Below are 25312 nucleotides of genomic sequence, written 5' to 3'. Positions count from 1 at the left end.
TAGCTAGTCAAATGTGTTCTGTTTCTCTGCAAGCCCGATTTCTGTGTGTACTGTACACACACACACACACACACACACACACACACACTTTACATGCACTTCTTCATTTTAGCAAATAATGTCTTGACATTCCTGATACAGGAATAACAGAGCTTATTTTGATTAATCTCATTTAACTCCAATTAGTTTATCCATGTGGGCCATTTGATCTGCAATTACTTGCTGACAGGGTGCTGAAAATAATGACCATCCTGACTTCTCCAAATGATGGTAATTCATTTGAGAGGTCTCTCCCGGTGTTATGAACGAAGTTCCACCCTGTGGTTCCAGAACATAGAGAAGACCCAGGAAAACCTGGTTGGCTGCTCTGGGAGGTTTGTGATGTAATCGGTTTGCCTGGTTGAATGTTGCTCTTCTGTAAGAACCATGCAGAATTTGTTGACTCTGGAGAGATGGCCCACCAAGGGCTAGCCTTCCACATGGAAATGAGCCAGTCCAAAGCTCATAGCTGCTACCACCTCTTTCATCTTACACTCTGGGCCACTACCTTGCTCCAATCATCCCAGGGCTAGGTACCAGACAACTAGAGACACCCCTATTTTGGAGCCCTCCGAAATTATTCCACTAGCTGAGCCTCAGCCTGCTCACCCTGCCTCAACCGTGCCTTCCGGTGGAAACCTTAATAAAGGCTCTTGCCCATTTTTCTCCCTCTGACTCTTGACCCACCTGGTGCTTCCCCATTTGGCCCTGCCTGGTATGGTGTGCCCGCTCCTCTTGGACAACTATCATTTCAATGACTGTCATCTCCTGACCTGTTGGCTCCATCATCCCTGAATAATCATATAAACCTACATTTTAAAACACCTTCCCTGGAGTCTCTTCTTTCACTCCCTTCTGAGAAGTTCCATGTGAAGTCCCTCTGGTCTCCTGGGTGTGTGCTAGTGGACAGGCAGGGACTCCAGAGCCTGGCTGACCCCTTACCAGCTGCAGGACTCACGCCCCTGACTTCTTACGCCCCTGGGCACAGCCAAGCGGATCTCAGCATCGATCTCACAGGGTTGGCTGAGGATGAGATAACGCAGCTTGTCCGTCTAGTACATTGTGGCTGCCTAATACACAGTAGTTCCCACCTTCCCTCAGTCATCTGAGAGCCTCCTTTGCTGTCTGTTTTCTGCCTGCCAGTTTCATTGTTCAGTCAACCACGCAGTTTGAAGAAAATCCCTGGATGATTTATTGTCAGCTTTTCAACCTTTGCTTCCTTTATTTCCTCACCTCCAGCCCACCCGAGCCTTTTATTTTCCCCTTCATAAGCCCCCTGCAAACGCTGACAGCCTCTGAGTGTGTTTTGATGGACTGCCTGGACCCCGCACTCACTCTAGCTGCTCTCTTGCCGAATGCTCCTGAGAACACAGAACGTGGAGTCAGGCCTGAGTTCCAGCTCGGACTCAGCTTCTGATGATGTGGGGCACGTGGCTTAGCCACGCTAAGCTTTCACTCCGCTCCCGCATTTGCAAATCAGCACACACGTACACAGTTCCTGTAGCTGAGCGCTGATTTGTGAGGCAGAGGGGACGAGGAACATGAGAAGTATAAAGTGACGTAACACAAGAAGGGGCTACAAGGAAACATAACGAGAGGCACTGGAGGCCGGCTGGTGTATCTTGTACTTCCTGGTATCTCTACGTCCTGCCTCCGGCCTCACACTGCCCAACACTTCCGTCTCCCTCCCATCCCTCACCCCCTGGAACCTCTCAGAACCCAGCCTCACAGACCGACCTTCCTTTCTCTAAAGGATTCACAGAGGAAACATTTGTGAAATGGGTCGAGAAAACTACAGGGAAGATAAAAGGAAAAGGATCAGTGTGAGTGTGAGTGTGTGTGTGTGTGTGTGTGTGTGTGTGTGTGTGTGTGTGCATACTATGTCCCAGGTGCGCTCTCAGGTAAACTTCTTAGCCCTGGAAGGTAGGAAGCCTTCATGTCACCACTTGACAAATGAGGAAATAGAGGCTCAGCCAGGTGCAATAATTAGCTGGGCAGTGGCTCAGCCTGGATTTAAAATGAGGACTTTTTTGAGTTTGAGCTCTTGACTACTATGATATCTTGCTCTCCAGGCAATAAATATTTCTTGTGCCTCTCCTATGGGCCGAGCACAATGCTAGGTGCTGGGGATATACTTTGTTTCAAGAGGAAAACAACTTCTGAAAGACCACCCTCGGGTGCTATTACAAAAGTGGTCCCATTCAGCCACTCACAGGAAGGAAGCACTGGGAGGAAACAGCCAGTACTATTCCCGGTGTTCACGTCTGTTCTCCTACCTGACTCTTATGGCTTCTGTGTGTTCATCTTCTGTGTGAAACAGTGAGCTTCTTCTCTGGGTCCTCTTTCAATGTCCCTGGGACGAAAGCCAGCACACACAAAAGGTTCTCACTGAATGGTGCATTTAATTAAAGAACAAGGAACATCGCTGCCCCACTGTAGGAAGAGAATGAACACGAGGGAACTAAAGATGTCTTTCATAGAATGTAGAGATCTCTCCTTTCTGAAACGTCGGTGTTTTCAAAAGGAAATGTTAGTGTCCCATGCATGTTGGTAACACACCTGCCGTTGCCTGAGCCTGGTATTACCCACCGTAATTTACAGTGAGTGTGTACGGAGTGCCCCTTGGTGCTGGACAATGTGTCAGTGATGGGACACCATGGCCACCCCTCTCTCAAGGCGTGCCCGGTCCAGCCTAGAGAGAGGAGGTGATGGCAATCCCTTGGTTTGTGGCAGGCAAAATTCTAAGGTGGCCCCAAAGATTCCTGCCCCCTGATGATTACTCCATATAACCCTCTCCCCTTGGGCATGCGCAGCACCTGGGAATATGATGGCACATTGCTCCCATGGTTATGTTATGTTATATAAGACTATGTTAGCAGGACAGAGGGAGAGCTTCTCAGGTTGGCTTTGAAGAAGTAAACCACTGTGTTGCAGAGAGGACCACGAGCCGGGAAATGGTGGGTTCCTCTAGGAGCTGAGAATGATCCCAAGCCTCCAGCCAGCAAGAAAGCAGGGCTGTCAGTCCTCCAAGCCCATGGAACTCAGTTCTTCCAACAGGGAACTCGGAAGAGGACCCTGAGCTCCATGTGAGAACCACAGCATGGCTGGCACCTCAACTGCAGCCTGGTGAGACCCCGATCAGAGGACCCAGCCATCTCATACCTGGACTCCTGACCCACCGCAACTGTGAGATAACAAGTGGGTGTTGTTTTCAGCCACTTAATTTGTGATAATTTGTTGCATTGCGATAGAAAACTGATACACCGCGCAAAGATATTAAATGCACAATGTGGGGTCTGTTATAACGGCATGCCATTTCATTCCCCATCAGGGAAGCAGCAGAGCAGAGTGGGTAAGGTGAACCCAGGGGTCAACCTGCCTGGGTTTAAATCTTGCTCTGCTACTGACTGTGTAACTTTTGGAGAATTCCTTAACCTCTCTGGGCCTCAATTTTCCCCTTTGTCAGATGGGTCTAGTAATAGCACCTACTACTGAAACTAACTGGCTATTGAACTTACTAAACGTAAAACACTTAGAGCTGTGACTGACGCGTCGCAAGTACTAGCCAGGAGCTTCCTAACTTTATTATCAAAGCAAAAACAAAATGGAATTTGTGGTTAGCATCACAGAAGATAAATGGCCTCATAATACAAACAAAGAAAGGGAGCTTCACAGAGATCAAATGTCTTGTTCAAGGCCAGAGGGTTAGTTCCAAGTTCACAAACTACGTTTAATCCTGAAGGTACTGGTGCTTGAAGTCCAAGGATAAAAGTCATATTCTAACCCACTCATGGGGAAATCAGGCCTAAATCATGGTTAGGAAAAACGGGGCAGTTTCAGGCCTTTCCATCCTGGTGGGACACTTAAATCAGGTTTATCAAGAATCCCCCTACTCTTGATATCTCCTCTTGGTAATATTCCAGCCCTATCTCCCCCCCCCACTCTGCTTGTTGTCTATAAATCTCCTGGGGTGCTCTGTATCATTTATTATATATGATCTTAATATTCATGGGGAAGGGAACCAAGTTGCCCAGTTTACCCAAGTATTAAATAATCTTTGGGGAGGGTGGAAATATTAATGGACTAGCCAATGTGGGTCCATATATAATGAAGTCAGAGAGAAGGTAAGAATTCCCGCATTGTTGTTTTACCTTTTTCCTGGTAGGTCTGGGAAACAAAAAAGGTTCACATTTATATCTACACAAAGCATATGTCCAACGCATTTCAATTAATGACTGTATCTTAAAATTTGCTACAAAACTTTTAAGCAGATAGAAAACGATCATTTCTTATTGTCGCGCGACAAGGCAACTCTCGGGTTAGTGGTGTGTCCTACGGCAGCATGTATTGCTGTAGGGTCCCACCGATTGGACTGTCCAACCAATTCCTAGGCACACACACTGATGGTGAAGCTTCTCAGTCCTGGCTTCTTTAACACGATCTGCCATAACGTTTTATGTTACATACTATGCTGTAATATTAAGGCACTCAAAAGTCACGTGTACATACATTCCTAGTCAATGACTTGGCCTGTATGTGTATCTATTTCTCATTCAAAACACCCAACTAGCAAAACAACTGTCTGCACTCTTCAAAAATATCATTGTCAGAAAGTGCAAAGAAGGACCAAGGACTTGTTCCTACTTGGAGACAATAGGCAACTAAATGCAATATTTGATATTGGACTGGGTCCTGGAACTGGGGGGTCGGGGGCGGGATGGAGCTGGTTACTGCTATACAGACAGTATTCAAACAACTGGCAAACTTTGAAAGTAGACGGTGGATTAGATGATAATATGGTACCGGTGTTAACTTTCTTGAATTTGATCATTGCACTGTGGTTATGTAAGAGAATGTCCTTGTTCTTAAAAAATAATATGTGCTGAAATATTCAGATGTAAAGGGGCATGCCATCTACAATTCACTCTCAAATGTTTTAGAAAAAATATTATAGACAGAGAGCTATGAGGCATATGTGGCCAAATGTTAACAATTGGTGAATCTAAATGAAGGGTATACAAAAGTCATTTGTGTTATTCTTGTAACTCTTCTTTTTGAAACTGTATATAAGTTTTAAAATACACTACAATTGTTTGCACGAACGCAGTAAGGTGAACCCTATCTTAGCATTTTCTGTTTACTTTTCAGCTATCTAAGTAACTGTACATTACAGGTCAGTTGATATGCCTGGTTCACTTCTGTATTCGGTGCTCGTCACAGTGATGTTCAATAAATATTTGCGGAATGCAGAAGAAAATAATGAGTGCAATGAAATTCTGGTACTACCGCAGCCCTCCCTTTAGAATCAGCAGCATAACTTACCTAGGCATCGGTTGAAGAGTTTTGTTCTGAGCAAACCCTGTTAATCATTGCATGATATCATCCAGCTTCCCTGATCAGATGGTCTTGGTACCACACCTTGGGAACATTTCCCCAGAACTTCATTCCAGAAGACAATGTCTCTCAAGACAATCTGGATGTGTTGGAACAAACCAATGACCAACTCCATTCAAGATTCACAATCGGAAACCCTACATTTTTGTGGTGTCCCATTATCTCCTTTCAGATATCACCAATCATTATTTGAAAATGGAGGGCACTTACTAAGAATGTTTTTGTTAAATGAATGAAAACAAAGACACTGAGTTCTCTCTGACATTTGATTATATGGATCTGAAACTACTTAGAATGCATTTAGCAGATAACTGATACTTCATAAACTTCAACGGCATTAAATTGGGAAATTAACCCTTAGGATTAAAAAGTTTTAACTATAAACTACACGAAGATATGAACTATGACACAAACTATGAAATGAACTATACACTAAGACATTAACTATGAACTAAACGAAGATATGATTGCATAAGCTGGTTTCAGTATCATAGGAAAAGACAGCAGCAGATAGTGGCAAAATATGGGTTTTTGAAGTCAGCCCGATTTTGATTCCAATTCTGGCACCTCCATGATTTGGGGCAAGTCACGTAATTTCCCTGAGGGCTGGTTCCATTAGCTTAGTAATAATACCTTCCTTATATTAGAACGTTGCTATGAGTCATCAGTGCCAGCTACCATAGAAGTCGTGGTGCCGTAAATGGTAGCTGTTATTATCTTCACCAAGAGTGTGCAGAAGCCGTGGCAGAGGGGACTTTAATCACATTTCTTCCACTAACACAGAGCTCCCTAAAGGCCTGGTGACCACAAATGAAGCCTTAACTCAAAGACAGTAGAGGCTTTGAAAGGAACAGAATTAAAGTAGGGTCTGTCCTTTCATGATGGGGTACAAAGAAGCTATTAGTCGACTCTGCAAATATGTGCTCTGTAAATCAGCTCCACACATTCAGAGGGATTATGTTGAAGCAGTGTGATGAATTGAGGTCCAAGGGGGAGCTTAAAACTTAGGGTCTCTACCTGTGCCATGTAATCGAGGAAACCACCCAGAAGTATCCAGGGAATCAATGACTGCCCCCTAGAGTTGATCTACCGTGTTTCCCCCAAAATAAGACCTAGCTGGACCACCAGCTCTAATGCATCTTTTGAAGCAAAAATTAATGAGAGCTGGTCTTATATTACATTATATTAATATGAGAACCAGTCTTATATTACATTATATTGATCTGGTCTTATATTACATTATATAAGTAAAATAAGACCAGGTCTCATATTAATTTTTGCTTCAAAAGATGCATTAGAGCTGATGGTCCGGCTAGGTCTTATTTTCAGGGAAACACAGTAGATTGCCCAGGTCTATTTTGAATGAATTTCCAGCAAGTCCATGAGCATAGCAAGACTTGGAGCGTCTAGGAGAGGTTGCCGTTTAGACTGTGTTATTGGATGGATATTAAAGGAAGACTAGAAACCTAATATCTTGCTAGTATATAGGTGCAAATACTTCTGTCTGCCAATATTTAATGTATTTCTTTTTTTTTTTAATGTATTTCTTTTTAATTGGAGTAAGGAGCAGCATTGCAGGCTATGTGGCCTTGGATTCAAACAAGTCGGCCTGGGTTTTAAATTCTGGTTCTGGTACATATGAACTATGCGAATTTGGGGATGTTACTTAATTTCCCAGAGCTCACTCAGTTTCCTCATCTATAAACAGTAATTTATCTGAAACAGTAAAACAGCCGTCCTGCTACAAGGATTCAATGAGCTAATACATGCAAAAGGTCCTTTCACGTCGTGATGACTCAATAAATCTTAGCTCTCTCGGACACTGAATACTTTGGTCACTAAATGAGAGAATCCTTTCCTTCCTCCCAGCCAAAACCCAAGGTGGTATTAGCTTATTTAAGTATGAAAACATCAGTGCGACACATTTACAAGCTTGTTCTACCCTAAGGAACGGATATGAAGGAATGGACAGGCATAGCAAGTGCCTCTGCCCAAATGGCTGTGGTTCCCCACACATCAGCTGGAGCTGGCAATGAGCTGCTGCTCCCAATGATAGTTCTGGGAATTTGTGCTGTTGGCTCTGCAGACCTCGGCCTCTATATTGCACTTGGGCATCAGTCCACATCTGAGCTCTAGCCTTCAGTATCTGGCATCTGTTTTGGGGGAAATAGGATTTTTTACTATTGGTGTGGAGTGTCAGTTTCTGACTTTTATAAATTCAGTGTACATGAAGCTACATTGTCCTTCCATGTATACCAATTGTCTCAAAGTAATTAGCCCTTTCTTTCATGCCCAGAGGAGATCCAGTTTGGATGATAAATTATATGGTCACCACTATCCCCCTAGAACTGTAAGTGAAAGCAAGGTAGCTGGGCAGGACTCAGGTATCATGAAAAGTTAAAAAAAAAAAAAAAGAAAGGTTTTAAGGAATTAAAAATTGATTTTTAACACCGAGGAACCAGTGCTACCAGCACATTTTCACTTGGCTCAAGTAGCTGGTAGTGATTAATTCAAAAGCTGTATCAATACATCTATTACAGTGGCTTTCTCTAGAGAAGGAGGAAAATTTTTGAGTGCCTGTGTGTGTACCCAGGAAAGAGAAAAAGGCACTGGTGTGCTGGTAAATGGTTAACACCTGGCTCTTGGGGTGGTGGAACCCTGATTTGTGGTGTTTTCTGATTTCCATGGTGTAACGACTCCCATCATGGCTAATTTCAAGCTACAAATGCAATGTCACTGAACACAGAAGAAAAACGATACACACAGAAAGTTTTTGGGAGCTGGTAGAAACTGGCCCCACACATCAATGGGGAAAGGGGATTTAACATGTACTTTGCATACTTTTGTCATGTTTTCCTTTTTACAATATTCATGTATTAATTTTGTAATATACATGCTGCATATATGCTATATGTATTATATGTATATGACAGAGACACACAGAGACACACATATACATATACAGACATATATACACTTATTTATATCTACATATGGATTAGTTCTAATAGCTGTTTTCCTAATTTTTAAAAATAAATCTAGTGAAATATCCACTAGAGCATATAACATATTAAGGGTCGCATTGCTGTGGGGTTTCATTTAACCACTACGAGAAGGGGATGGGGGGGTTCACTGTACCATCAGTTACCATGATTTACCTTGCTAGCCCACATCTGCTACATAAAACATCTGGCTTCTGTTTTGAGATAGAAACTAAATGGGAAATGTGAAAGTGCTCTGCTGGTTAGAAGGTAAAGTAAAATCTAACCTTAGGCAAGGAGAAAAAAGGTTCAAGATCAACCGATGAGAAACATAAAACGGGAGGACAGAAAATGTCAAGTTGCCATTTATCAATTTTGCTCTCTACCCTGAAGTGTGTCTCGGCAGCATCTTACAAGAGTGGGAGGGGTGTGGGGAAGAAACAGTCCGTACTTTCATTTATTGAATGCAGCGTTCGCTGGTCACATTGCAACTCAATACAAACAGCCCAGCAGAGTAGGGCACTGACTCTTATTCTCATCAATGTAAACACAACATTAATATTGAAGATTCAAGAAAATGGGTAAAAAGTCCAGTGTCTCCTCAATCTGTTTAACAGTGAAGGTGCTTGCCTACTCTCTGAACAGGTCCCAAAGGGAGCCTGAGGCGGTCACCTTGTCCCAGCCACAGTCAAGCGGGCAGGAACACAGAGGAACCTGACACGTTCGTTCGTCCCGAAGGTCTCCAAACGGACGTGTGACTCTTCAGAATCGGGCTCGCCTGAATTATGAAAGTTCTTCTAAAGGCCTGAGAGCTTCGTACCTTTCATGTGCACTGACACAGTCTCCTCAAAGCTCCTTCCCCAGGAATCAGTCATTGCCAATAGAAAATGTGACTGGTTGTAAAACAGTTGGATTTTGAATTTCCATCTTAGCCCCTGGATTCTGGGGAGTAGGGAATTCAAGGTCATGGGCGCCTCAGTGACAATCCTGAAGAAGGATACCCATGTTTAACTATTGGCTGAAGACTCTTCCTCCTTGACGGGCCACTGCTGATTTAGAGAGGTATTGGTTGGGGCAGCTGATTTTCCTTCAGTACCTTAAAAGATCAGATTTTCTCTTTTGGATTCCCGGACCAAAACCAAACAAACAAAATCCCCCCAAAACAAAAACAAATCAAAACAAAATAAGAGTGACCTTGAGGATAAGAACCAACCAACCCCACTTCCAGGTCCCGCCAGGTACAATGTCCCCACTGAGTTTTTACAAATGGTTGGTTCCAATCATTGGTTTGCTCTCCCCTTGGATACCCAGCTAGATGGCAGGGCAAAGAAGAATTTTCTCTTAATGAAGAGACATTTTTGCCTTTATTCCTAGGAGGGCTGACCTCCAGCACTCTGACTTCCCTTTCTTAAAAAGCAACAAAAACATCCTAAAGACCTGCTTAGTTTTGTGGCTTTGTGGTAGGATAATCCCATTGCTTCCTCTCATCCCTCCATTTTCCATTCTTTGAGATTCTATGTGGATGAGCTACTTTTCCACATTCTGGAAATGCCAGGTCGTGGGGCACAGAGAGGCTGGCTGGATCCTTGTCTCAGATCTCTGTAGTGTGGGGAGCTTTGTTGGGCCAAAGAGACAAATAAAAACAAACCAAAAAAAGCACTGCTCGATTTTGAGTTTGAAGGCTGGGCCCCAAACAGCAAGTGGCTCTCCCCCTGCAGAACGTCTCTCCCTAGTGGTGGCTTCTTGATGCTAGCTGTTGTTCTCGGCCGTGAGATATTTGAGGGCAGCAAAGCCATAGCGGCGGGACATGTCCTGCTGGAATTCTTCCTTTAGTGTTTTGAGACAGATGCGGTATTGCTTGTTGGACCGGAACTTTGTGATGTCGAAGCTGGGGGCATGAGGCATGTGGATCATGTAGGCATTGGGCAGCACGGTGAATTCATATTCCTAGAAGAAGATAAGAGCAGCTTGAGCACTTGCAAGAACCCTTGGTACTGGACGATGAATCCAAGCAGACGGCTGAATGACTTTAATGAATGAATGAAGTGGGGCATGACCTCAACCAGGAGGTCAGCACCACGGACAGCAAACCATGTTGTTTCCATGACCTTGGGCAGATTGCTTGGCTTCTCGGAGCCTTACTTTTCTCAGCTATAAAGTGAAAGGAACACTACCTACCTTGAAAGATAACTAACAGTGTATGGAGAGCGCTGGGCAGAGCTCACGGGCCATGGAAGGTTCTTGATAAGCGTGAGCACCTACCCATGTGCTTGCTCTAGAACGATGGAGACCATGAGAGATTCTCTTGCTCAACTAAATGACGTCAGTTTATGGGATTTCTCCTAGTGCTTGCTGAGATTTGACAGCCTCAACAGAGAAGTACAAAAGAGGGGACAGAAAAGGAAGAAGAAAAAAAGGTTCCACTGGATGGAAGCTCATGAAGAACAAAACTCTCACCTACATATCTTATTACAAGTCACACCATCATGTAGTATCCTCCACATGGCAGAATAGAGACAGAAACTCAGACAAAAAATAAAATGCCTCCGAATAGCCAAAACAGGTGACGTAAAACTTAGGACATGTAACTCAAAGGAGAACTCAGCACACCTTCACGCAGAATCTTTGTGCGCTGGTTTTGGACATAATGTCTGATAAGCTTTGGTCATCTAGTTTCCCAGACCAGAGCAGAATGAACTCAGAGAGGGAAAATCGGGAAGGGGAAAGGTAGCTGTTATAGATGGAGGAATACTGACAGCAGCAAAAAATGAGAGTTGATGGTGAGGAAGGAGTGAAAAAAATCATGAAACGAAAACTCAAGAACTCCCAGAGTTTAGTTGTCTGAGACATTTCAGGTGGTGACAAAGAGCTCTACTAATCCCACTAGCCCCAATAGATGTGGCTGGATTACCTGTCAGGTGTGTACTCGGGATTTCCTTAAATTGGTAGAAAGGGTAAAATTATGTTTGGCATGTGCTATTGGCAAAGAAAGGAAAATAAGCAAGACAATTTCGAGAGTCCTGTCAAAATTGCCTAAAACAAACAAAGCTCAGGTCTCAGTGCTGGAAAATTAGCTTCATTCGAACCAGTTCACCTCAGCACCCTGCTGCATGCATGGATATTACAACCTTTCTTTTAAGCAGAAGCTGAGGCAGACTAAACATTTCCGTCTGTGAACAGAACTAGACCCTAGTATTATTGAAAATATGGCTACGAAAGGTCAAGCTTTCTGCCGTTAAATACGTACACTATTCTACCATCTTCTACCTCTATCAGTGGTTCTTAGACCTAATGTTTACGAAAAGCACCTGGGACTGCTACCAACATACTGGAACTGTCGGAAAGCTCTCCAGGTGATTCTCAGAGCCGCCAGCACTGAGCACCCTTGCTTTTCCTGACTTTGGGGTGCTCTTGTTGAGAAATATTTACACTGTGCTCCATGAGGAGGCGCCTTGGAGAACAGCACACAAAGAGAAAAAGGGTGGGGCTGAGGGGTCCAGGTATCCCTCCTGACTTAACCGGGTTAGCTTTGCTTTCCTTTGTTTAAAATAGAACTGACCAACTGCAGCACGTCGGGCCCACTGCATATTTTTATAAATGAAGCTTTCCTGGAACACAGTCACACCCATCTGTTTAGATATTGTCTATGACTGAACTATAAGAGCAGAGTTGAGTAGTTGAAAATGAGACCCCTAGGCTCCACAACCCACCCCCCTCCCTGCCCCAGTTGACTGTCTGGTCCTTTACAGATTCCTGGTCTGCTTTAACCTATGAGAACTCTGCAGATTACGTTTGAAATAGGTGCTCAGCAAGTATTAGCTGAATAAATGAAAGGCTTTCGTGACTAAATGCAGCAGAAAAATATCCCACTTTTAGTTACAGAAGAATTAGCTCCATCTTAACTGCATGCTTTTGTATCATTTATATGCAACTCCTAGAATTCTTTGTGTCGATTATATGACTCTCAGGCTGAGTGATGAATGGTCATCATTTGCTTATCTTCATCACTGGATTGATTAAGGATGAGGCGGTGAATTGTTGGTCACAAGACACCCCCATTTGCCTGGGTCTTGGCCTGGAACCGAAGTCCCCTCCCAGGGTAGAAGAAAGAGGAATGGTTTGGGAATCCACAGCCTGGAGAATTAGTACCGCCATGTTCTCATTCTAGGTCCCTGAACACATTCCTTGTTAGGTCTCTGCTTTCTTATCTCCAAGGTCCCTTTCAGCTTTCCGCTTGAGGTCTCTCGTCCCTGACCGTCCCCACCCCCTCCACCCCCCAGGTCCATGACGTTCCGCTCCTCTCACCTGTGCGTCCAGTTCCATAATGTGAGCCACCTTATTCCAGCCAAAGCCCACAAACCTCCGGTCATACTCAGGGCAGTCCCGTCTCACGACAACATACGGCTCAAAATCAGCTTCCCATTCAACCCGGTAAGGCGTGGTGGCGGTCCGCCACTTGGCGAAGTTTGTGGGCGCATGGCCTTTTGTCCAGACGTGGTACCTGGGACACATGGAGAAAAGCCACTGAATGGGAAGAAGGAAGCTGAGCTTTCTAAGTGCTGCTGATTTAGAGGAAGGATTATATGCTGATATAGTTCTCATTGTGGGTTGAATTGTGTCCCCCCAAAAAGATACATTCAAGACCTAACCCCCAGTGCCTGTGAGTGTGATCTATTTGGAAATAGGGCCTTGAAGGCGTAATCAAGTGAAGATGAGGTCACAGTGGAGTAGAGTGGGCTCTAATGCCAAGGCTGGTGTCCTTATAAGAAGAGGGAAACTGAAGACAGAAACACGCAGGGTAGAGAAGGCCATGTGAAGACAGAGGCAGAGAATGCAGTGAGACCACAGGGATGTCAGCGTACGGACAGTCATCTCATTTGCCCTCCATCTTTGGACTCCTAACCTCTTGGACTATTGTAATGTGCACATGAGGAAAAAAAGGGGGAAGGAGCAGGGACTGCTGGATAAGGTCTGTCCCCCTGGGTAGGGAGGCAGCTTCCATTAGCCCAGCCTGGAAGGATGTCGAATAGCTGGTCAGCAGGGAACACTGGGAAGCCACGGTTAACCTGCCATTAAAACAAGCCACAGTCTGAAAATGATCCGAGAAACCTACTGTCAGATGAGCAGACACTGGACTGTCGCTATCTGACACTACCCACACCAGGTAGCCTCCCGGAAAGGAGGGATGAGAGAGGTTTCCTGAGTACCCCTGAGAGGATCCTACTTAAAAGAGACTTTGTGTTGAGCAGTGGTTCTCAAACTTGAGTGTGTATCAGAATCACTCAGACAACTATTTTCTAACAGTCCATTTTCTGATCCACTAGGTCTGGGGTGGGGCTTGAGCCTGCATTTCTCACCAGTCCTCAGAGAATGCTGAGGCCACTGGCTCAGGGAACACACTCTGAGAACCACTGCTCTCGAGGACTGGTGGGGGTGGGGGTGGTTTCCCATCCCAGGGGCTGTGGGACACAGGCTTCAGCTGCTAGGAGGCTTCAGAGTTCATCATTTGGAGAAGAGGTGACAAAAGCAATTTCTCAGAGGGAAGCTCTGTAATTTAGCACGTGGCATGGTGGCTTGCAAGCTGTTGGCCAGTGCAGCAACCGTGGACCCAGCAGGACAAACCCCAGCTCTTGTGGGAGATGCAGATTAAGGTTTGTTCTCGGAGTCTCAGTGTTGCCTGGAGCTTCAAATACTCATTGGTGAGAACATTCTGGACGTGAGCAGTGGTCCGATGGCGTTTTGGTTCAGAGCAGAGGCTCTGCAAGTTCCTCAGACCCAGGCTCTGCCACGTACTGGCTGTGTCCTTTAGGCAAGTTACTTAGTCTCTCAGAGCCTCAGTTTCTTTGTAAAATGGGGATTAACAGTATCTGCCTGATAGATTTGTTAAGAGGATGAAATGAGCTGATCACAGTGCCCACTACATGGTAAGCACTCAATCAATGGTAGCTGTTATTATTTCTTTCTGAAAATAAAGAAGGCTTGCTTTAGGGGGATAATAACTCTTTCAGGCCACTTTCCAAAATTCTGGATAGAGGAAGAAGGCTGGAGTTTGAGTCCTGCCTCCACCAGGGGTCCTGCACTCCTCCGTTTAGTGATCTGTAGAAAATGTGAAAAAGGATCATCTCTGAGTCGTTGAAGGAATAACCTGTCTCATAAAGTTACTGTCACAAAATAAAGTTTGAGAAAACCTTCTAGAAACTTCCAGTGACTTGACAGTGGCATGAAAACCTGTTGCTCTTCCCACCTTTTCAATAAAATTCAAATTGCCTACAAATGTATGTTTTCTTTGTTAGCTCCCAGGAAGTGTTGGCCACGGGTATGTTGTTCAAAATGGAGGCCTGTCTTTAAAATAGGAGCAGAAGGACGTGACGGCTCTGTCTTCAGACTGCTCTGTCAAGAGACCCAGCAGGATTCCTGTTTGTCCCCGGGGTGCCACCCTTAATGCCACAGCCTGTCCCTGGGGGACGGAACCCACTTAATCCTGTGAAGTTGTACAGACTCCCTGGGCACGTTGGTATTGGGGAGGGTCGGTCCCCTGAGATGTTCCTGCAGGACTTAGGGGCCTAGGAGACCAGGAAGGGAGGGCTTTGTCTGAAACTGTCACTTGGGCAACAGGGAAAGTCAGCTGCCACATGTGCTGTGTCCAATCTTGGAGTCATTTTGGTGACTTTAGTTAACGACGTTACGGAGAACCTTGGAGAACAGACCACTCATCAAACCACACACACATACACAGGAAAAACAAAAGACAAAAAAGAAAAAGGGAAGCAACAGCCATGGGGCTAACAGGATGAAACCCACTGACCAGATGAATGAATAAACAAGCAAACAAAAGACAGAATTCGGAGCCAGCAGACAGGAGCAGGAGCCTAAACTGAGTCAAGTACAAAAAGAATAAGCTGACCTTCCCACTCAACATTCCTGTCCTTCCATCTGGACGCCTAAGGCCTATCACCCATGTTCAAAACAAAGTACATGGCATGTGGGAAGAGAAAGAATAGTCCAAGGACACAGTATGGGGCCAGGGATGCTTTTTGGGGGCCTTAAAATGGTCTAATGCTAAGCAACACACTTCTGGGCCAATAGCGTTGGAACCTGGGTTTCCCAGAGCGAGAAGGCCTCAGGCACCCCCGGAGGCAGCAACTCACCTGAATGTGAAGAGCGTTCCCATGTCCAGCATGGACAGCAGCTCCGCTTTCGACTTGGGGAAAGAGAGCCGGTAGCGCAGCGTCTCAAATGCAGGGATGATCATTGCTTTCTTGGTGTTGGCGAGGTCGAGCTGGATGACAGACTTCCTGAAAAGAGAGGGCAGGTGGAGACCGGGTCCCTGTGATGCCAGGCAAAGGCCTTCCCCACGTGAGGGCAGGGAGGTGGAGGAGAGAAAGCCCAAACCAGCCTCTCAGTGTAAAGATGGGGAAACTGAGGCCCAGGGAGGCCAAGCAGCTTGCCCAATACCATTCTGGAGTCCAGAGTAGAACTGCTGTCTCTGAGCCACAAAGCGGAGTCTTCCTGGGGAGTGAACAGAGGGCAAGCCAGATGGGAGGGGTCCCTCCCTTTTGTAGTACATGCCCCTGTCCAAGCCAAGTATGGTAGGCAGGTCTCCAAGGAATCACAGGGATTGGAGCCCAGCCTGCTGGGTCCACTGGGCTGGCCACACACTCCTACTGCACCGCTGGCCACATGGGGACAGCTGGACATACAGTTAACAAGAGAATCACTAACTGGCGCATTTCTGGGCCCCATCTCTGTGACTCCCTCAACCCCCTGAATCATCCTCCTCCAGACCCTGAGCCTTTAAACAAGCCACACCCACCCCATGCAACCAGTACAAGAGTGCTGGTGCCCCATGTACTGGTGGAAAGTTGCCCAAGTTCTCATTCACTTCGGCCTTTGAGCCTGGCCTGCTCTGCTCCTGAGAGACCCAGTCCCTTCCCCTCTGGATTTGTCTGCCAATTCCCAACTCTGTGGCCATCACTTGGAGAGGGAGAGAGGTCCCTCTCCAGAGGACCACAGAGCAGGAGGCTTGTAAACAACACAGACAGAACTTGAATCCTGGCTCTGTCGCTTTGTAAGTCTTGCCATAATTTAGCTTCTCACTACGTCAGGTTTCTCCTCCGTAAAACAGGGCACTGCATCTGCCTCCTGGAGCTCCTGGGAAACTGAACAAGGCACCATGCATCCTGGCTGGCACATATGGCACGTGGCAGACTCATGGCCACAGATGGTCACTACTGTGCTGCAGTGCTGTCATCATTCCCTGGCTCGACCTTCCGCGATCTCTTTGGGCCATGACCTTGGTACTTCCTTCTGCCTTCCTGCTCAGACCACTGACGAAGACCAGCATGGGCTTCGGCTTGTTCTCTCTGAAGTAGAGAAAGCTGTCTACTCCGGGTTAATGCGAGGCACTGGAAGCCATTTTGCAAACTACCGGAAGCAGCAGCGCTCCGTAACAATATACCTGTACTGTGGAAGTCACTTGACTCAACAGACTTCCATCCTGTGTGAGCCCAGGCCAGTGTGGGGCAAGAACACAGCGCCCGATCGAGAAGGACGTCAGCAGGTTCCATATCAGCGAACGAAGACAGGGACCCTGGACCCGGTCAGAACAAGGGAACCACCCTTGGGTCAGGGGTTGCACCAGGTCCCAGTGGAGAGGGGATAGTTACGAGATGGACTGCACGTTGATGTTAGAATCCTCTGATTATCATTCATAGGTCACTCTTTATTATTATGTTTAAGTTAACTATATACCAAATGATACATGGCCCTCGTGTCATTATTTCAGGGGAGAGTCATAAAGGACAGACACCAAGATAGAATCTGCGCGTGCTATACTTGGCCAGTTGGAGGCCCAGAGACTTCTGGCTTGCATGCTCTCCCCCTTCGTCTCTCTGAAAAATGACTTCACCGTTTTCAAACATCCAAGAATTCCTCATCCATGGCCAGGCATTCTTTTTCATATAATCCTTCACTCAACATAGGCAGAGTTGGGGACTGTCACTTTTGCCCCAGGAAAGGTGTGTACCTCATTTATTGATTCTGGGTGTTGGGGACAGAACACATGTATCTAAAGAATATTCCTGGACCAAGATGACCACGGCCCAAGAGTAGGGGGGGAAGGTGTCCCGGCACTGATGGGTGGCTGCTATTCATTCAACAATCGCTGAGCACCTACTATGTGCTGGGCACTGTGCTAGGCACATGGAAACACGGAGTGAGCGAAACAGCCAAAGTCTTTTCCCGCCTGGTACTTACATTCTTATCTTAAACGTTTCAGAATGTTAAAAGCCTACGATTGCATATGCAGCTAATTAAGGACATGAATGCTATGGAAATAGAGTGGGAGATTAGGAGGGCACAATAGAGACCTAGCAATGTGGAAGTCTCTGTCTATAAAAGCCTCAAATAACTATCACAATCACGGTTATTATAGTAGCTCCTTCTTGGAGTGCCCTGCTCAAAGATAACGCCCCCTCTCATGGCCCCTGTACAAAGGGGCAGCTCCCAGAGCAATGCAGTCCTCCAGGAAGCCTAGGGCAGGGCAGCATGTTTAGGGGCAGAGAGCTGATTCCAGCTGAACAAATCCATTTCTCACTCTTGGAAATTTGGACAAAGAAGCAGAGACTGGAAACCATGGGGCTGACCTGCAGTAATACCGGCCAGCACTCTAGAGGCTTCTGCAATACTGCTGCAAAGGGGTCCAGAGCTGCGTGGGTTAATTAAGGTCTCAAGTGTTGGTTTTACAAATCCTACTTTGATCTTAAAAGATTTACCAGTCAACTATTTGTTGTTTTGTTTTCCTTGGATTTTTTTTATTTTAATTAAGCTGCCTACTGTTGGTTTCTCTTGCTTGCAACCAAACAATCCTGTATCCCGAACGATACAGTGCGAGGCCCAGAGTAAATTAGACCCGGTAAGCAGCATGCCTTATATGGAGTCCTAGGAAGCCTTATCTCCCTTCTTCATAGACAGCATCAGACTCTGGAGTGCTTTCTGCAAATTCCCTTTAATCTCACTGGAACACAAACTGCCATGAAGATGGATTTGTCACTAGATAGGTCCATTTCAGACTCGGTTCAAGGAGGTTTCGATATTGATGTCCTGAATAGGTCTCATTATGAAGTTGTTTCAGCAATAAAGTGGATTCGGGGTACCGCCTCTGAGCACATCTGCTCATTGAGATGGTAACGGCAGCCTAGTACCTTCGGTCTCTTAGTACACCCCACCCTGGCTGGGGCTGACCACCTAGGGTTGCATAATTCGCTGCCACCATTTATCTGGAAAGCGGGTCCTGCAGGAGATGGAGTGTTTCAAACGCAGAATCTTCTGGGAACAGAGGGGCAGTCTGTAGTCTGGTGAGGTGAGAAGGTTGGACTAGGAGCCAAGCGACCTGAATTCTGGAGCCAGCCCTGACAAGCTGAGTGACTTTGGGTCACTTCATTCACCCCTCTCAGACTGCTACATCTAGATTGAAACGGAAAGATTTTGGAAGGCAGTCTGGCATAGTAGCAATCAGACTAACCTGGTTTCTATCTCTGGCTCCACCATGCCTCCTGGGCAAGTCTCTGTAACCGCTCTGAGTCTCAGAGTTCATGCTCTTGTTAAACCTTGTGACGATGAAAAGCGCGAGAGCATGTGGAAGTGCTTGGGGCCACGCCTGGCGCATAGTAAGCACTGAGGACACGATGGTCACTACCTCCGATGGCTAATGGTATATGTCACTTTGGCTAGGTTATGACGTGCAGCTGTTTGGTCAAACACTTGCCTACGTGTTGCTGTGAGCTGTTTTGTGGATGTCATTAACATTTACAATCATTTGACTTTAAATAATGGCCCTGACCTGCCATAATGTGAGTGGGCCTCATCCAATCAGTTGAAGGCCTTAAGAGCAAACGCTGAGCTTTCCTGGAGAAGGCGGCATTCTGTCTCAAGACTGTAACACAGAGTTTCCAGCCTGCTGGCCTCTCCTATGGATTTCTAACTTGCCAATCCCCACAATTCCTTACAATAACCATCCATCCATCCATCCGACTGGTTCTGTTTCTTTGAAGAATCCTGAATGATACATTATCCTTGCTTCTTGTCCAAGAACCCTTCAGAAATATTTACAACCTACCACAGCACTTTTGGACTGAATAACTCTTAAAAGAAACTTTAGGTATCTACTGAAGAAATGCAGACCCCTGCTGCTGTAATGGAAGGTACAGTGACCACAAGTGACTTGAAGCCAGCCAGCACTGGGTTCGAATCTTGCCTGTCACTCTCTCTTATGACCTTGGGCACGATGCTCAAATTCTCCCGGCCACAGGTTCCCTATCTGTAACATGCAGATGATAACGTGTATCTCTTGTCAATCAGGGTTGCTGTCAGGATGAAATGAGAATCGCCCTAGAGCCTGACAACAGTGTCTGACTTAGAATGACTGGTGACCAGATGAGCCCCCTCCCTCTTTCCTGGGTCAGGTTCCTGGTGGGCCTGTTGCAAGAGGAAGAGAGGGAGCAGAGGACTCAGAAAAGGCAACAGATTGCTCTAACCAGGAAAGATTTTTGGCTTGTCTATGGAAACAGTTTATTAGATCTCGGGCTCCAGACAGCTCTCCGAGTCTTTCCTCGTGTCAATCACAGTTCCAGTGTCCCTGACAGAGCAAATTCACCCCATCCAGTCGGTGGAGCTGACCAGAGGAAAAACTGTCGGCTGGGCAGTGTCTATGTTTGAAGTCCCCCAGTCTCCTCTCCTCCTTCGGCCTCTCCTTTCAACTGACCCAAGTATGGAAATAGTTCATAGCCTGTTTTGCTCCCCCTTGGGAAAGCTGGTGACCAGGAGAGGGAATGTGAGTGAGTACCTGGCTTTCCCTGCCAGCGAGGGGGTGGAGGTGGCGGAGCCTGGAGGCTCTCAGGAGGCTCAGTGTTAAGTCAAAGAAACAGCATGAAAGGGTGGGCTGTTAGGTAAATGCGCTTCCTGGTGCTTAAAATTACCCAGCTGGTCCTGGCAGTTGATCCTGTGCACACACACTAATTGTGTAACACACACACACACACACACACTCTCCCTCCCTCTCTCTTTTAACCCCATCCTTTGCCCTAGAGGCAGGTTTCTATCACCAAGAAAACAGCACCAGTGGCTGGCATGAACAGATTATGGGGAAGGATCTCAGAGAAATAAGAGACAAGGACGTACTGCGTAGTTCCTACGAGCTCACCTCACCAGTGGGGCGGGCGAAGGCCAGGCTGCGGAAGTTCACACCCTGGCTGATTACTTAACCTCTTTGTTCCCCAGTTTCCGTATCTGTAAAGACATGGATGGTGACAGCAGCATTCATCTCAGAGGGTGTTTGTGAGGATCAGAGGATGTAAAGGAAAATGAGAAAGCAGAGCTGAGTTTCAACAGGAAGAAGAGGGTTTGGAATCATCTCCTGTTTGGGTCTGTCTATACTGGGGGGATAGCTGACTCAGACAGCTGTGGGGCGAGGCCAGTGCTGTAAAGGGCCGGTGTGGGCGTGTGGGGAGGCAGGCAGGCTGGTCGAGGCAGTGGCCACCACGCTTCAGGTGGGGAGATGAAAGGGACGCGAGACCTGGGAAGCTGTGCCAGCATCTTTACGCTCTTCGACTCCAGCTGTGCGGCTGCCACGAGCATATCCACGTGGCCAGGTACTCGGATATTTCAGGAAAAGCCCACTAAAATGATTTTCAACACATTTGAGGGCTGGCTCTCTCTCAGGGGATGCCCGTTTGAAGGGAGGCTAATAGTGAGAAAACGAACATAATCTTTGAAATCAGATGATGTCGAGCCTACTCCACCGCTTCACTAATTGTGTAATCACGGGTGATTTTCTGAACTCTCTTTTGTTTCCTTATCTTGATCATAATAAATACTTCATAGATTTGGTGATTAAGAGAAGTAAGATAAGATATTCATTGATTAATGAATATTTATGAAGCCACGCATAGATATTGGGTATCATTGAGCTGAATGAATAGCTTTAACCGCTGTCTTTACAGAGCTCGGTGTAGGGAGGTACGGAGGGAGGGAGACATGCAGGACTCTCGGGTGTAGTCATGGAGAATTTCCCATCACCCAGCTGTGTTCTGACTAAGAAGCAGCGGTTAGCCAGGTCAGGAGAGGGGGTTCTAGGTATTTGGGAAGCTCTGAAAATAAGAAAGCATGTAGCGTTTGGGGAAACTGAATTTCTTAGAACATGCCTGGTACATCGTAGTAAATGGTCATAAAAGTGCTTCCATGTATTCAATATACACTGTGCTAAGTGCCTTCTATACGTTCCTTCTTTCATCATTGAAACCTACGACAGAGGTACTAGTATTCCCCGTTTACCGAGGAAGGCATTCAAACTCTGAGAACTTAAGTAATTCGTCTTATAACCGTTGGTAGTTTTATCATCATGGAATTCATGAAGGCTGTGCCAGCTTAGAAATAAGCTGGAAAGATAAAAAAATCATAGGGTCTAATTGAGCCCAATCTGTTAAGCTGGTGACTTTACAGTTGGAGCCATGGGCTTTGTAGAGTTTGTGGAGACGGGAGGGGCGGCAGAGTGGCGGGGGAAGACGGGACGCTGCTGCCTGCACGCTATGCGCCTGCGTTGGCAATCTCGTCCCCGTGGCACATACCACCTCGGAGCAGCTAAGTGGGGCGGAGGCCAGAACACCGGCGGTGTTTGGAGACGTGGAGACATGCGCGCCAGCCTATTGGCTTATTGAGCCTCCTACACGAGCAATTTCCTTTTGTTCCCCTGTCCCCCTGGAGCTTCTCAAACTATAATAGTCTGCCGTTAACTCCCTGGATCTAGCCAACTAAGGTCAGTGACGTCCCCCTCATTGTCAAATCGAACAGAACTTTCTCTCTTTTGTCATCTTTCTTGACGCCTCTTTCTATGTGTTCTATGTGGTGCTAAAGGCCACTTCCTCTGTCCTTAGCTTGAGAACACCACCCCACAATTCTGGGAAGGGTCTCCCCACTCGCTCTGGCTGAGATCAGGGTAGCTGCTTTGTGCATCAGCCCTCGGGATGCTGGTTACCATTCGGGTACCTCTTGTTGTCTCTACCCCTTGGACAGGCATAGGGGATCCTCCGCTGTGCCCATGTGAGCTTCTGCTCCTGTAACAGAATTGGCTGAGCTGATTTCTCTGTGGAGGTGGCATGAATGGCTAGGCTGATGCTGACAAGTGACAAACTGCTGGGAACCTTGGGGCTGACGGCCCTGGGGCTGCTGTCAGCATTTCAGGAGAGAACGAGACTTGTTGCCTCTGAGAGTCTTGGATTTCCACATTCCGGTCCATAGCATCAAATGTCAGAGAGCTCGTTGTCTAATCAAACCCAAGTTGTAAGGAATCCAAGCTCTTCTCGTCCAAGTTCCCAGGGACTTATATGAAAGTTATATTCAAGGGGGGTGGGAGGAGGGAAAGAAACTTGTGCTGGAGTGTCCATCTGTCCCAGAAATGGCAGAAAAGCGTCACTCTTTGCTGTAGGCTTTGTGAACAGCCAACGAGAAGCCTGCCACCCTGCGCCTCCTTGACCACCTCTGCTGGCCTGGATGTGTCCCCTTTGATGATGGGCCTTCTTTAGGATGGGTTCATCCCAGGCTATTTATGTCATTGGGGATGGCGGGTGGTGATAACACGCAGGTTGCCTGAGTAGGTACCTGTCAGCTCTCCTAGGCTTGAGGTGAGGGACAAGCCTCCTTCGTGGCTTTGTTTCTAAGTCTGGTCCACTGCCAGGCACACAGGCGGTGCTCAATAAATACACAGGGACTGAAGGACTCAATCTGTCAATCTGTCATTGTCATATGTGGCAGAGGGGATGGTACTGTGAAGAGGGCCTCCTGGAAATGAGAGCTGGGTTGAAATTGTAGTTCTGCCACTTAAATACATAGGGCCTTTGGGAAAATGGATCTGCATTTTAATCTTCCCACTTGTGTAATGGGAACGAAAGCACTTACTGTTGACTAGGTTGTCATAAAAAGGTAAGGTTTGTCAAACGCCTAGCATAGCGCCTGGTACACGGAGGGCACCTGTAAACATGTCTCTTCCTTCCTGGGTCCTTCGTGGACTGCCTGTGCGGAGAGGTGGGCGCAGCTGGGTGATCCCGTGTGAAGAGAAAGCTGAGGCCGGGGCCTGAGGTTCACCCGCACTTTTCGGATTTCAGCTTTCTCCTGGAACTAGCATGTGGGCATGGTGCAAACTGAACCCAGGAGGGAGCTGACATGGTGAGGAGCAGCAGGACCAAAGTGGCCACAGGTTCAATCAATCAGTGAGGGGAAGGGAAGGGCATTCCTGTGTGTGTGTGAGTGCACACGTGTGTGTGTGACTTGGGAAGCTATGAGAAGCCCTGTTGTCATCAGCTGCCCCCTCACCCACGCCTTTAAATTACCTCGATTCCACAGTACTACATGCAAGCATGGCTTTCAACCACAGCAATGAGAAATCCCCGGAATAACACCTCTGGGGACTCAGCCACTCACCTCGGAGGGGGAGGGAGGAAGGAGCAGAGTTATGCTGGGCTTGTTATCTGCAGGTGCAGCCCACCCTTCTTCACACCCCTGAACTGGAGGCCAGGTAATAGGGTTTGCTTGGATTCTATTACAGCTGCCTGGAAAATGAGCTCCTGACAGACAGGCTTCCCGGAGGTGTGCGTGGACAAAAACCAGGACTTGCAAATGAGGGAGATAAGGCTGCCCACAGAGTATACACGGAAAACGCAGGCATTATGGGAGAGGCCAGAGATGGGCAGAGTCAGCTGGAGAGCCCAGCAAGAGGTGAGCCCAAACTGACGGCATTAACATACCCAGCGGAAGAACCTGTCCTTCAGGGAGGGGCAGGAAAGGAACAGGAGCTAGGAATGAGCTTTGGGGGCACACGAAAACAAACAAACAAAGAAACAGCTCTCCTTTGTGGTGCCACGCTCTGTGCTAGCAACTCCGTATTCACTATCTTATGTCATTCTCAACATCCCTACTCCCCTGTGTAATGGCCCCTTTGCCCGATGTTTACTGTTAGCAACCATGGCCAGGCATCGGGAACGCTTTCTCTGGGCTGGCACTGCACTGTGGCACATGCTGGCTGTGGGTCATGGGAGGGACGGGCACAGCTCTGAAGTCAAGAAGACAGTCCTGGGGCAGAGGGTCCTAGCTGGACACCACCAGCACGTGCGCTCCAACAGGTTATATCTTTCTACCACAGGGTCTGCACCTGGGCAGTCGGGTTTGGGGAGGAATAAAAGGAATATCTCATGGAAAGGTTAAGACAGTTCTCCAGGGCACAGAATGCACTTGATAAACGTCTCCTGTGCTGACGATCGTGGCCATCATGACGATGATGGAGATGGGCCCCACAGGCAACTGGGTCAATAAACGGGATAAACATAGAATGCCTCTAAATAAGCCCAGGAAAAGCTCGTCCACTCAGTAATGCTGTGCTTAGGGGCATGTTAGTTATGCTAAATGTCCTCACCTGTACCATGAATGGTGCGGTCCAATGACAAACTACATGGGAATGTGCTTGTAACAGTGCCTGGCACATAGTAAGTGCTCAATAAACATTAAATGCTATATACAGAATTAAAATGATGAATCAACCTAAGGAAATGCCACCTGCTAATGTTTCTTGGGAGGCGGCCAGCTGGCCTTGCTCAGTGCCACCTCTACTGGCCTTGTTTGAATGCCTCCACTCATTCAACAAGTATTTATAGAGCAGCCATTGTGTGCCAGGGGAAATGTGATGGGGGAGGGCGGTTAGACGTCATCCTGGAGAGAAGCGAACAAAACTGAAATGTGCCATTCCTGTGCACTCTCAGAATGTAGTCTCTGCCCAGGGTGGCACGTTAGTCCCCTGGAAAGCAAAGGCAATATCTGCAAAGCACAGCAGAGACGTTTTAAGCTTTAGGCATCGA

The 25312-nt window shown here is 46.9% G+C and overlaps 1 protein-coding gene across 5 annotated transcripts in view; it reads right to left on the bottom strand.

Moving 5' to 3' along the window:
• Nucleotides 1–6985: 6985 nt before the first annotated feature.
• Nucleotides 6986–25312, bottom strand: part of LARGE1 (LARGE xylosyl- and glucuronyltransferase 1) — a 492234-nt gene continuing 473907 nt past the window's right edge. For all 5 annotated transcript variants that reach the window (XM_081059772.1, XM_081059773.1, XM_081059774.1 and 2 more), the window contains 3 exons: nucleotides 15563–15709; nucleotides 12720–12915; nucleotides 6986–10361 (listed from right to left, as the gene is read on the bottom strand). In XM_081059772.1, the coding sequence (XP_080915898.1) occupies nucleotides 10164–10361; nucleotides 12720–12915; nucleotides 15563–15709 (541 nt within the window). In that variant the 3' untranslated portion in view covers nucleotides 6986–10163. The remainder of the gene's footprint in view (nucleotides 10362–12719; nucleotides 12916–15562; nucleotides 15710–25312) is intronic.

Source organism: Rhinolophus hipposideros (assembly GCF_964194185.1).
Source record: "Rhinolophus hipposideros genome assembly, chromosome: 9".
NCBI classification, from domain to species: Eukaryota; Metazoa; Chordata; class Mammalia; order Chiroptera; family Rhinolophidae; genus Rhinolophus; species Rhinolophus hipposideros.
This window is presented reverse-complemented; position numbering and strand designations above follow the sequence as displayed.